A 14283-nucleotide genomic window follows, 5' to 3' on the forward strand; every position below is an offset into this window, starting at 1 on the left:
ATGGAACAAAATGGCACCTACATACTTTAGTCAAATGTAAATAAACTATAAAAAAAACTTTTTGAATTTTCATATAAAATACGAAGAAACTTTTCCCCCAACCTATCATAATGAAATTGTATAATATGTGCTACATTCATATGAAGTTCTTATAATCTAATTAAATTAAAACATATATTATTTTAAAACCTTTTTACCAAACGACCAAGGGTATGTTCATTCGATAGATATATAATTATCATTATAGGACAAATGAAATGTCGAGAGAAGTGTTTTGATCGCCTGCTGATATGACGTCATCGTAAATTTAATATGGCGTTAATAGCGGTCATAAGATGTAGTATTAAAAATGATAATTAAAACGGGCCGTGCATGCAACAAAATGAGTTATTGACAACATTTAAAATTTATCTATATTTGTATACATATTTATTGCAAGGTCTTGCTCGTTGTTTCCTTGAATTAAGATAATTTAGTGAAATTTATAAAATGACGTCATATGTTTCAGAGCGTGATCAAGGAACATATATAGTGAAATTTATATATTATTTATGTATAAAAGTTTTTTTTTATTAACATTAAATTCTTAAATATATACACATATGAACTAAAATTAATAACTGTATAAATATTGAGTGCGTGGAATGTAGGCATGAATGCTAGCAGCATTTCTCCTTCGAATCCGATGCTGTCACCAGAGGCAATGAGGCGAGATGTTTATAAAAGTTAGTAGTAAGTTTTGTACATGCGAGCGGTGTTCGCAACTTCTCTTTAGTTTTGTTTGTAAACAGTAATTGTTTGTCGATTGTAATCTCAGAAATACGCACGAGACAACAAAAATAGTAGAAAGTTGTAACTCAAATGAATGAATTTTGCACGAACGAATATCCTAAGAACCAAATTGGTATTATTTTTTTTTTGAAGTTCTCTGAAGGATCAAATCATCCAGATATTACGATCCCACAGAGATCAACAAGTGTACCATAATAGACCTAAAGATAAGTAAGCTGAAGTTCCAGTTAACTGTTCACTTAAGTAAGAAAAGATCTGGGAGACTAAGAGAAGTAATGGTATATGCAAAGTCGCTAGTCGCTCGAAGTTGGAAGCCAAATCTTTGAGCTCAGTGGCGCTATATTGAAAGGGTATATGTCCAGTGGTAGAGAACAGGTTGATGATATATATTGATCTGTGTTATTCTATAAGAAGCGTTTAGATGGTTGCCTTTAAGTCACTTAAATGTGCGATAAACCAAAGTCAAATGTGAGAGACTCGAAGTCTGCATGTGTATTAAATGTTAGTTAACGTTCATGTATTGAATAAAAAAAGTCAACCACATTTGAATATAAGAAATTATTTCATAATATATAGTTGCAAATGGTCCTAACACTTAATATATACCGAGACAAAAATAAGATTATAAAACCTTGTCGTACGCAGTTATGACGAGACGACGTGATTCGAGAGTAAAACACCAAGTACCTTCAACTTCCTAATGCGGAGTTGTTTGAGAGAAATTTCTAGAATAGATACGTGTTCAAAACTTTATGTATTTATATTTAAACGAACTAAGTTTTACTTCGCTATCACATAAATAATGATAAGTTTATAATATTTTATCAACACTCATTTCATGATTAAGTCACTTCTCTCTGAGCTGATGCCCCAAATTAATTAAGAAATTACTAATATTGCTATTTACCTATCCATTTAAGCTTAACTATCACTTGTGTTAGGACAATAGCCCAAGGGTTTAGGTTCGATCCTACAACTTTTACGTCGCTAGACAGCCCGTAAACTATTGCGCTATTGACGATACGAATTTTCGAGAGAAACTTTTTAAAATTCGACCCAGCAATTCTTTTTTGTATTCATATTTTATATAATATAAATAACAATGACCTGCTATCCTATATGGATCTGAGTGTTGGGCTACAAAAGGGATGACTGAAAGACAATTGCATGTTGTGGAGATGAGAATGTTGAGAGGAATGTGTGGTGTTACGCGAATGGATAGAGTAAGGAATGAATACATAAGAGGAAGTTTGAAAGTGACACCGACAGCCGAGAAGTTATGTGGAAGGCGGCTATCTTGGTATGGGCATGTAATGCGGAGGAATGAGGGACACATTGTGAGGAAGGCCTTGAACATGGATGTGGATGGATATAGAGGTAGAGGACGACCAAGAAAACGATGGATGGACTTTGTGAAAGACGATATGGTTAGAAAGAATGTTACTTGTGAGATGACGTCTGACAGAGAAGTATGGAAGGAGAAGACATGCTGCGCCGACCCCAAATAAAATTGGGAAAAGGAGGAAGAGGAGGATGATGATATATTATATAACAAATATGTGCAATTTAAGTGTGTCTCAATTAATAGAACAATGTCACTTTGTTGACGGGCGTTAATCCACCACAGTTTTATACTAGAGCAGTTATTATCGATCACATCTTGTTTTTGTTCAAAAGGATGCTTAATTAAATAAATAAATTATTATTATTATTATTAAAATTATTTTTAAATACTCTAGATCTTAAGCTTGGCAATTGAATCTACTACGTGTCATAAAGGTCATTTATGAAAAAAATTAAAAAATACTGCTAGTATTAAAACCACCGTGATTGCAATTGATATATTAAAAAAGTCTTACAAGACAAAAGACTTACATATATGTAAAAATATAAGAAAATTTAAATGTATCCATTATTCAATATTGAAAAACAGGTCATAACATCCATGTATACTAATTGAGTTATGATGTTTACGGGATATTGGCCTTCACTTTAAAGTTAATTTTGCGTAGGCCACTTTCGTCGCGTGATGCTACCTCGTTAATTTATGCAAAATATCCAATATAAATTACTGGAACACATAATTACTTTTTAATTAATCAACGCACACAAACGGTTTGCAATGTATTTTCCTTTACTTTTAAATGTTGAGATGAAATACTTCTTTTGTTTTTGTCAATGAAATCTTGTTTCAGATCTATTTAGTATAATAGGTTTCCTTTTTATGTTGGCTCTTAAATATAATGACTGTAATATGCAGCTTATTTCAAATTTTGCTCTGAATCAGCTCATGCCTCTAGAATGCTGTAAGAATACTATTTTGTTTCATTTAGTTCATAATACGCTTATACTGTTGATCATTCGTTTCATATTTTATCCTCTATTGCAAATTATCTCTTTTTATATAAATATCTACTTTCCATTTTTAACTAAATGTTATTAATATTATCATTGTTCAGGCTAACGTTTACTTGGTGTTAGGGCTTCGTGCAAGCTCGTCTACGTAGGTACCACCTACTTGTCAGGTAATCTGCACTATTTAGTTTTGTTGTGTCCCGGCTCGATGAATTAGTGAGCCAGTGTAAGTACAAGAGACATAACATCTTAGTCCCCTAGGTTGGTGACGCGTTAGCGATGTAAGGATTGGTTAATAAATATTTCTATCAGTAAAAAACGTATAAGCAGCATTGGGTGAAAAAAATAGGTAAGATCATCGACATGGTCTTCCTTCCTTGACAAAAACGTTTGGTGTGATAATCTGAAGTAACCAGACAAATAGCTATAGCTGGAAATAGCAATAGCAGGCGGGAGCCTGGATAGGTAGATAATACTTACAATTTATAGGTACATTCCATTTCCAATTACAATTTTTGTTCTAAGTAACCTTACAACATCTGAACAGTAAAAGTACTGCTTCAATTATTATTGGAACGAAATTGTTTTACGCCGCTTACAGACAATTGAACTGGCAGAAATCGTCACCTAAGAATAATATTAATGCCCTCCCCCAACAGCCAACATTTCCCTCCTCCTCCTCTTTTTATTGTATACTCCTGTATATAATACTCTTTAAATTTACTCTTTGCTATTGTTTTAATTCATATTACTTACAATTTTGTTAATTGTATTATTCACTCTCCAACTTTGTTTATTTACTTTTATTATACATAATATACAGCGAATGCGTGCCAGCCGGGTATCGACGACATCACTTATTATGTTCCTAGTATAAAATATGGAATTAACTGTATTGGGATTTGTGTAGAAACCCCAAACACTGGTTATTCTGCCGGCAAAGTTAGATTGCGGAATTTGTTTGTTATTCCACATCAATTTATTTCGTTGTACGTGTCACGCGTCTCGCGAGATTGAGTTAATCTAGTGTCTAAAGCTTTGAAATATTGCCACTCTTATCCAGTAAGGTTAAGTGTTAATTATTTTGTACCAGTCTTATTTTCACACTACTACCCTATCGCATGCGACCTTGTCGAAGTAAATAACATCTGGTTTGCTTTCAACAAATGTCTTTATGTGAATTTTTATGTTTTCATTTTTGATGGTGATAATATCCTCGATCTTTACAATCGCTAGCCAAACGCCTGAGGTTTTATATTGCACCCTCAGATCCGGAATGTTTTCCCTCACCCGATATTAATCATACATTAACGAAGAGCTTCATGTAAAACCAAACGCCTCATGTGATATCTCTAGCATGAAACTATTAGTGCCAACTATGGAACTCCGGCTTTTTATTTATTTATTTACTCAGGACAAACAACAGTAGATACAATAACACATTGAATACATACAATACAACAACTTAAATCAAGGAAAATGTTCTACTAATTATAGCTAGTCTCGGCATGAACTTCTAACATTACAATACACATATTTTATAAAATATTTTTAAGTGAAAACTAAAAATATTTTTATGAGAATTTCATGGAAAGGAAATGAAATAATTCTGACTTCCAGTCAGAGTCCTAGAGTCTTAGGAAGTTAGGTCAGAAGAATCTGGAGTGAAACACGTGACTTTTGCAAATATAATACAATCTTTAAGTCTGTTGAGTCTATTTGTTGGAACTCTAGAGATAGAAATCTGTTCTTAGCGGGTGCTGATGTCATAAAGAAAACTACTATCTAAACTTTATTTTCTAACCGTCAGAAGTTTCAGCTTGGCGATGATAGCTCAATCAAAAGTTTTTATAACTACATTATTTATTTCACACCGCGAACAGAGCGCGGTACTGATCTACTTTCATAAGAAAATAAAAATGACAATCAACTTTAATACTTTAATTTAAGAACGAAAATTGGACAGCAGGTCGGATTGACATACGGCATTCTGTGACAATGAACCGTATACTGCGATATTATAACGTATAGTCTTGCCAATTTATCCTTTCTTGGGCAAGGTTCTATAATAATACTCCTCAAATACTTTAATATTGTTATGCATGAGGCATATGAGTCGTTAAATGATTATTCTATATAATAACATATAAAACTCTAAATATGATAAAAACTGTTGTAAATATAAAGAATTTTAAATCTTGTGCAAAAAGATTCATCAAAAGTATAACACCTCGCCTTATTGCCTCCACTAGTGTATATGTGTGTATTTACACACACAGAGAACTATTGATATAGAAACCTGTCTAGCTAGAAAATACCCAAATCAAATTCCTCTTTATATAATTAAATTAAAATCCTTTAAAAAGAGATCTGTAGATCTTATTTAAGTACACAAGAACGAAACGATAGACATAAAAAGCAATTAATTAAAGTACCTAATCCTCATTCTGTTTCATCTCTAGAAACAGTAATAAAACGTTTTATTTAAGAATGAAATACATCACTATTCAATTACATAATTTTATACCTATTCATTTTAAACTTCATAGCGTATATACATATTACAACTTATTCAGTTTTTCTAACAAGTATTTCATATTTTTTGACTGCTACGTTAGTCTAGTAGCTAGTTTATCTTCCCGAGTTTCTGGGTTCGAAAAACTCTCATTAATAGACCGAATAGGACAGTTCTAGAAGTCTTTAAGTTTGAAATGTGTACCCTCCCGTGTCTCGGAAAACACGTAAAGCGGGCCAAATGTCTCCCTGTAATAAATCACTTCGTATCGTATCGTGGAATGGTGACAACCGACATACTGTGATACGCCATTTTGATACGTGTATCCAACACTTTTTATACTTATTATAGTTAATATCGTTTATCACAATCTGTCATTTCAAGGTCGTTTTCTGAGGTGAGTTTCGAGTTTCTTGTTACAGAATAGCCTGACTGTTCCAGAATTCTGTCCCATCGTGTCCTATTTACCGTCTGTTCGGATGTGTCCCCCTGTGTTTGCACACACACTTGCACAGTAAAATATTAAATATAAATTTAGTAAGTTGCTCAAGGTGGCGCCACTGACAAGCACAGTTGTTTAGTTGTAGCCTGCGTAAGCTCACAAGGATTGTCACCTAGAACATATCCTATATAACGTAAAGACTTATTTTAAATATTGTCATTAAACGTGCCGTAATATCCAATTATATGAACCAAGTCCTGTTACATGTATACAGTTTTGTATAATAAATAAATGTTCTGCGTAGTTTACTCAAGGAAATCGTCCAGATCGCCATCAACATCTTCATATTATTTCAAATTCTTAGCATTAATCATTAGTTTTTAATGAAGGCATTGAGTTAATAACTAAGTTAATCTGTAAAACGTAAGCGAACTATTGAAACCGCCAAAGCCAATAAAACTAATCTGTTTAAATTTGGAACAAATTCCTGAAAGGTTCACGCCAGAGAGATATCCAATATTATTTTTAATCTGCGAATACATAGCAATCTATCTAACAAAAAAGTTCTGTTATTGGAAATACTGATAAAAAATATCTATATGAAATATTACACGTCCAAATGAAAAATGTTTTATTGGTAACAATTATAGCTTTGCATTTATTTGGTGGTGGGTTATAAAAGCCTTGTGTGGGTGAAAACAGCCATGCTCAATATTTTTTTCGGTTTATATAGCCAATATAACAAGGGACACATTATCTTCTATCTTAATTCGCAAGTTTAGCGATGTAAGGAATGATTAATATTATAGCTCCAATGTATATTAGCGACGGTGACAAATTACTATCAGGTAGCTATGTGGTCCATGCGCCTTTTAAAATACGAAACAATATTGTTTCTAGCCTTGTATTATGCTTAGACTAAAGTTACTGAGCTCACTGTATACGTATGTATCCTACAAGAATATTATATGTCATATAAAAACATATTTTATTTTGAAAATAAAAAAGTATGTAAAATGTGTAGATTAACTCTTTTTGCGTGAACAACATCTCGTTAAGAATTTTTATTTATGAAAGTCTTATAATATGTTCTCAAAATTAAAATCGAAGACTTTTACGTAATTTGTAATTTTCATAAAATTATAATTAATTTGAACACCGTTTAGGCTTTATTAATTAAGAACTGAACTTTACATGAGTTCATAATTAATTTTAACACCTCTTTATACCTTTTGTACGATCCGCGGGAATTAATATAATATCGGTGAAGGCAGCGCTTATCGCCTGATCCACAATACATGTAGCGGAATTAGATTAAACCACAAGAGGAGGGTAGGCACTCCAAGGTCATAAAATATAATAGATTATGATTATGGATTTTCTTATTTTTATTTACTGTACATTAACTTCATTAACAAAATAAATTTTTATAAATAAAAAAAAACCGCCTTCAAAAATGAACTAAAAAGAAAAAAATAATCAGTTACATCCATATCCAATTTACGATTTTTTAATCACCTCTCAAAGTCGGTGCCATCATTGCTAATATAGGTACATAATACATAATACATACATACAAAAACTAAATCTATTTATTGTATAGATGACACCATTAGACAAACCTTACTATCGATACAAATTAAATGATTTCAATATAGGAATTTATTTACTTTGTTGGCACCGACTTCAAAAGGTGATTAAAAAATCGTAAATTGGATATGGATGTAACTGATTATTTTTTTCTTTTTAGTTCATTTTTGAAGGCGGTTTTTTTTTATTTATAAAAATTTATTTACTGCTTTTCAGTGTTGTTTTATTATTTATAATTACAATTGGTAAACATTCTTATTCTTATATATAATAGTTGTTCATAAAGAATCCCATTATTTGGCTTTCGACTCTAAACATAACTCAACGCCGTTTCAATGCGATGTGGACTGCAACTCAAATTAAGCGTTACCTAAGTTACAATAGCCTAATGTTAACTGCTCATCGCCAATTAGACAATACCATTTTTCCCGATACAATGCCGTTAATCATTGAGGAGTTCTCCTGGTAGTCCACCATCAGCTAGATTTCATCATAGGCATGTTTACTAACATCAATTGCTTAACGACTATCTTAAAGAAATAGAACTAAACCCGTAAAATAGTTACTTACTAATAGGTTCTGATTACCAGTTGTAGTCTTCATCATCAGTTCCACTTCATCAAATGTCACTTTTCGTGAGCATATGACCAAGGCACTTTGAATAAAACCGAAATCACTATAGGTGTGCCTATAAAATTTGAGGAGTTCCCTCGATTTCTCCAGGATCCCATCATCAGATCCTGATCTCCTTACAATGGGACCACCTGTAAAACATGCCCTTTCAAACAAAAAAAGAATTGTCAAAATCGGCCCAGCCATCTTCGAGTAATTCGGTAACATACATAAAAAATAAAAAAAAAAAAAAAAAAAAAAGGCCCCGACGAATTGAGAACCTCCTCCTTTTTTTGAAGTCGGTTAAAAATATACTATATTCAAGTAGACTTTTACAAATCTTTAAATCGTCATTTTACAAACTCTCTCATATACAAACTAGCGTCCCGCACCGGCTTCGCACGGGTGCTATGATATGACATCACAGTAGAAACTTTTAAAATTATCAGTATTTCTTTCTTAAATTGTTCATGTATTATACACAAAAACCTTCTTCTCGAATTACTACGAAATAGATAAGCGTAGTTTTAAAGTGTACAATATATTATATACATTATACATTTGTATCTATCTCATAGGGTTCAGCCAGCATAACATAATGAAGCATAACATAGTAAGCATAACCAAGGAGTTTGAATTAATATGAATTTTTTTTTTCAGCCTTTTGCCGTCCACTGCTGGACGAAAGCCTCCCCCATAGAACGCCAACCATCCCGATCTTGGGCAGTCCGCATCCATCCCGTGCCCGCCACCTTCTTCAAATCGTCGGTCCATCTTGTCACAGGGCGCCCTACACTACGTTTGCCTAAGCGCGGTCTCCACTCTAATACGTGTCAATGCGTCTGGAGACATGACCAGCCCACTTCCAATTCAGCGAGCTAATTCTCCGCGCGATGTCGGTGACTTTAGTTCTCTGGCAAATGTCCTCATTTCGAATTCTATCGCCCAGAGAAACCCCAAGCATCCATACTCGCGTTCCATCGCTCGCTGAGCGACCTTAAATTTGTGGTTGCGGCTTCGTACAAACACTTCAACACCTGGATATACCGATAGTCAACAGGGGACCTCTGCATGGATTCCAGAACAGCCCAGGTCTCAATGGTATCGAAGGCTTTTTCGTAGTCCACAAATGCTAGGCATAGAGGCTGATTATATTCCTCGGTCTTCTGTATTATTTGCCTAAGTGTGTGTATGTGGTCTACGGTACTGAAGCCTTTTCGAAACCCAGCCTGCTCAACGGGTTGGAAGTCATCGAATTTCCGGGCAAGACGATTCGTGATTACCCTCGAAAACAACTTGTAAACATGGCTTAAAAGTGAAATGGGGCGGTAGTTCTTCAGAAGAGCTTTATCACCCCTCTTGAAAAACAGAACCACCACACTTCTGCTCCATGTCTTCGGTGTAGTACCATTATGGAGGACGGAATTGAAGAGGTTAGCCAGCTCTCTCAGAACTGGCGTGCCTCCTGCTTTAAGAAGCTCCGAGGTAATTCCGTCATCATGGAAACAACAAGGCTCCAGGAGCCTTGTTGTTTTCAAGTTGTCCGAGAGCAATCCTAATCTCGCCCAAATCAATGTCGGGAAGATTGTCTGATAGGTGGCGTGTCAGTCTGGCTCGTGGGTCATCCGCACTGTGGGACTCAGGTGGAGGTACTCGTGATGAGTATAAATCGCCATAGTACGTTTCGACTTCAGCGAGAATCTCTGGTTTTGGTAATATGAAATGCAGGTCGCATATTTAGATTTTATTCGATTTTAAATAATCATTTAATAAATCTATAATAAAAATAAATAAATATACTGAATCATTAGAAGCATTGTAGGACACCTGTTCTTGAACAGATACTGAAATACATAGGTGCACAGCAATAAGTGCCTTCAACTTCAGACACGTTTGAATGGACAGCTTATATCGTATCTAGCCCACTTCACTTCTATGGAATAGTCTCGTCGACGACTTGCATTTCTTCGATGCAGGTTTCAATAATAAATTGATACTTTCATTCAGTAACTACATCGCATGGATTGAAATACTATTTTATAAATAACCACTTAGATGTAGTATACAATAGCATCAATTCGTAATATTTATTATTAGGATTTTTTTATATATTATATATTATGGTACTCGTATATATTTCAATTTATGGTAAATTGTTTTTATTTTTCATTATTAAAATTTAAATAAATATTAAAATAAGACAACTTGTAACAAAAGGCATCATTAAACTATAATTTCAATAATTATCGATATAATCGGTCCAGTTCGGTTTAAAAAAAAAAAAACATTTAAGAAAACTAATAAATTTGGAGTAAAGTGAATTTACAACGTAACCTCGTTTGCAAAATATTTTTTTCTTACTCAGATCGCACTGGTAATAAATTGTATATCGAGCATCAAGCATCAATTACTTACTCTTAGCATCTCTATTTTACTCAATGTCAGTGTCAAACTCTATCTCGTACAAAATGTTATATAGTTTTCATTTATAGGAAGTTTATACTCTGTGGTAGACATAAAAGAGCTTGCGTCACGTCGAATACAGCGTCACGTCCGAATACATTCACCAAAATATCATTTTTCTGTAAGAGTGATGGATCTGTATTAATAGAACGCTTGAGTATGAAAAGCTTACTTACATTTCTTACGTTACTAGGAAATATAATAGCGATATATTTTATATAGTTATATCTATTTTCTATAGAAATACATAAAAAGCAGTAAAACATATTTAATATTTGTAGTTCGTATTTTCTAAATAGAAAATCAATTGTAAAGGCAATTCATTCATTCATATCATCATTCATTATTCACGTCATAATTTAACAATCAAAGATTAATTTGTGTCTAAAGTTCTTTAGTTAATTATACCGCATATGACATTATTTGAATATGACACTCAAGTTTCAATATGCTTTGTTATTAATTTAAATAATTATCTTTGCTTGTAATAAATATATAAATCTATGGTATTACTATATTGAAACTCAAATAATCGAAACGCAAATCGAAATTATCATACAGGATTGGTATTAAAATTCTAATTTATATTAGATCGTTATCGATTAATTCGACAAACAATTAAGTTTTTTCTGAAATATAATAACATATTAAAACATAATAAAAACATTAATTTCATTTAGATTCTGGGCCCAAAAATTTTATCAAGATTTCAAATTGGTTGTGTGTAACTCACTAAAAACTGAATTTCAATATCTTCATAAACATTTAGCTAAAATTTAAACAACGCCTTATTATTTTCTTTACAAGGATTTTTAAAAACAAACATCTTATACAAAAACAACACTAAGTGGGGTTTTCTTTTCGTTCGTTTATAATTTTAAATTACTGTCTTAAGTCTTAGCTGAAAAGTAGCAAGATTTAACGCAAATTATAGAGGCGTCTTTTCATAACATTATAAATCATTGTATATATTATATTCAGAAAATTATTTCCTATACTACCGAGTCGCCCGTTTTCGTGCATTTGCAATGTTGATACTTAATCATTACATAGTATAAAACAAAGTCGCTTCCCGATCTCTGTCCCTATGTATGTTTATATGTTTAAAATTACACAACGATTTTATGATAATGATTATTCAATAGATAGAGTGGTTCAAGAGGAAGCTATATAACTATATTTAATACATGCACAGCATAGTAGATACTGTTTTTACAGGTTTCTAAAGTAATGTTGTAAATAAACACATTTTTGCGCTTGCTAACGCTGGCTGTACCCTACGGGATAAGTCAAATAATGCACTATATATAGTACGCGTTAAAAATTCTTCAACATCTTCTTCTTTGTTTTATACTATGTAAAGGAAATATATTATAACAGGTTACTACTGTACTGTAGTAACCTTACTGCTTGAATCATTATTGTGGATTGAATATATCTTTTGAATTGATTTCGTTTCATTCGCGATCTCTATCAGAAGGCGACTCGGGCTCATGAAAGGGTCGCCGTACACCATATGGAAAGGTATATAAGGTATTATAAGGTACGGAAGGCGTAACATAATTTGAGAAGGTCAGTCCTAAAATATTTCAGTACCTTCGTGTATTCGTGTAATATTTAATACAATATTATATCATTATGGCGATATTAAATATGTATCCAATATAATACTGTCTCAAATCTGACACATTATAAGTCATAATGATAACCGGATTTAATCATAGATTTATCTATGTATATCAATAAAGAATATTTCTTGTAAAGAATTATATATATTAAAATAGAGGATCAAATATATTGTTCACTATAATATATGTTTTTAATGTAATATTTTTTTAATAATAATTCAGCAGCAAAAACTTTACAGTGTATTCATTTGGATCGACAATGCGGTTACATTGTAGACTTGCAAATAGGCGAAATAATTTAAATGTGATTAACCCTAATTTTAGAATCTGCACAATACATGAAATAATTTTACTGGCAACACTGACATTGCACTGTCAATTATGGATTCGAACATATTATAATTGTTAAGCAACTGAGTGAATGGAGAGATGGATCTGAATGATGATCGATCACCTCAATCATAGCCATCAATAAAAAGACAAAAACTGTGTATAATATCTCATCTTATCCCTTTTACTCTGAATTTGTTTCTCGTCCAGATAATCGTAATTGCAATTCAATAAGGAAATACTGCTAGCATTCTTTTGTTATAAATAAATGTTTATTAATGAAAATGAATGTGAACGTAAATAAACGACGTGTCAAACATGTCATTGGCAGAATATTTCGCAATCAACCAGCGTAGACAGCTAGCAAAGAAAAAAAAATGTCATTTCATTTTTTTACTTTCTGACATATTTCTGTATTTAAATCTATCAGCGTCATATATCACACTTAATATTGTTAAAAAAGGGCACGAAGTTTTCTGTACACGTAATAATACATTGATAACTAAGGTTCTAAACATCTTATATTAAAAAAAATATTCTTACCCAATTTATGGACACGAAAAAATGATCTTATAATAATCACAAGAACGTACCATTCTCGATTCAAACTCCCTGTACAAAAGAGGCCCCTCGAAAAAGTTTTTTACCTCGATTAAAATAACAATTAACACCTCATCTCCTTGCTGATGAAAAGAGTGCTATTTCTTTGTTCACTCGGAGAATCAGAATTACTTTTTAGCTTGTATTGTTCGTACACACCGTCAGACTTAATTAAAAATATATTTAATCAAATGATTTTTCTTTTTTTTCAGAGCTGAGGGATTTTTATTCTATGCCGTTTTTGGCAGTCAATTTATCCTATCACAATACTCCTTGTATTCATTCACATGTTTTATAATTCGAAATATATTTATAAAAAAAATGTTAAATTTGAAATTAGAACTTACATAATTGTATTTCAGATCTGGATGCATGTAGTCGACTCCTGTGAATTAAAAAATAAAATTAGTAAAAAAAATCAAATTAACAATTATCTCCACTGACAACTATTTTATCGAAAAATTAAAAAATGTATTTTTTTCCGATATTAAATTTAGTTAGCTTGGATATTTTCAAAAATAACGTTTATATAATGTTAGTTTAGTCGATGCTTAATTAAGAAAAGGTATCTTTTTCTTTCAAATGGGTAAACAGTCATGTCAGAAAGGGAGAAATAAATTATAGACGAAGAAACCGCTTATAAGTAAAGCCTTAATGGCTGTTGAAGAAAATAGAAAAAGGGAATGATTAACGGATACAATTAGTACATTTGAACCTAAATAAGAGTTTCATTGTTTGTTTGACCCGCGTCTATGAAATAATGAACCAAAAAAAAATTAAATAATCTTAACTCTTTCGATAGCCTATTCATTGAAACTATAGTTATTATAGTTCTATGGTTATATCACAACTAGTAAATAGCAAGTTTTTTAATAACACTTTTTTTTTGACATCACATACATTACTCTGATCCAATTTATGGAAATCAGAAGTAACGACGGTACCACAACCACCCA

General features: G+C 32.2%; 1 protein-coding gene across 1 annotated transcript in view; it reads right to left on the reverse strand.

The window, feature by feature from the left end:
- Window positions 1-14283, reverse strand: part of LOC124538251 (neuroendocrine convertase 2) — a 107888-nt gene that overhangs the window by 39321 nt on the left and 54284 nt on the right. Inside the window, exon 4 of the mRNA XM_047115241.1 lies at window positions 13675-13712. Within this exon, the coding sequence (XP_046971197.1) occupies window positions 13675-13712 (38 nt within the window). The remainder of the gene's footprint in view (window positions 1-13674; window positions 13713-14283) is intronic.

Source organism: Vanessa cardui, chromosome 20, assembly GCF_905220365.1.
Source record: "Vanessa cardui chromosome 20, ilVanCard2.1, whole genome shotgun sequence".
In the NCBI taxonomy this organism is placed as follows: Eukaryota; Metazoa; Arthropoda; class Insecta; order Lepidoptera; family Nymphalidae; genus Vanessa; species Vanessa cardui.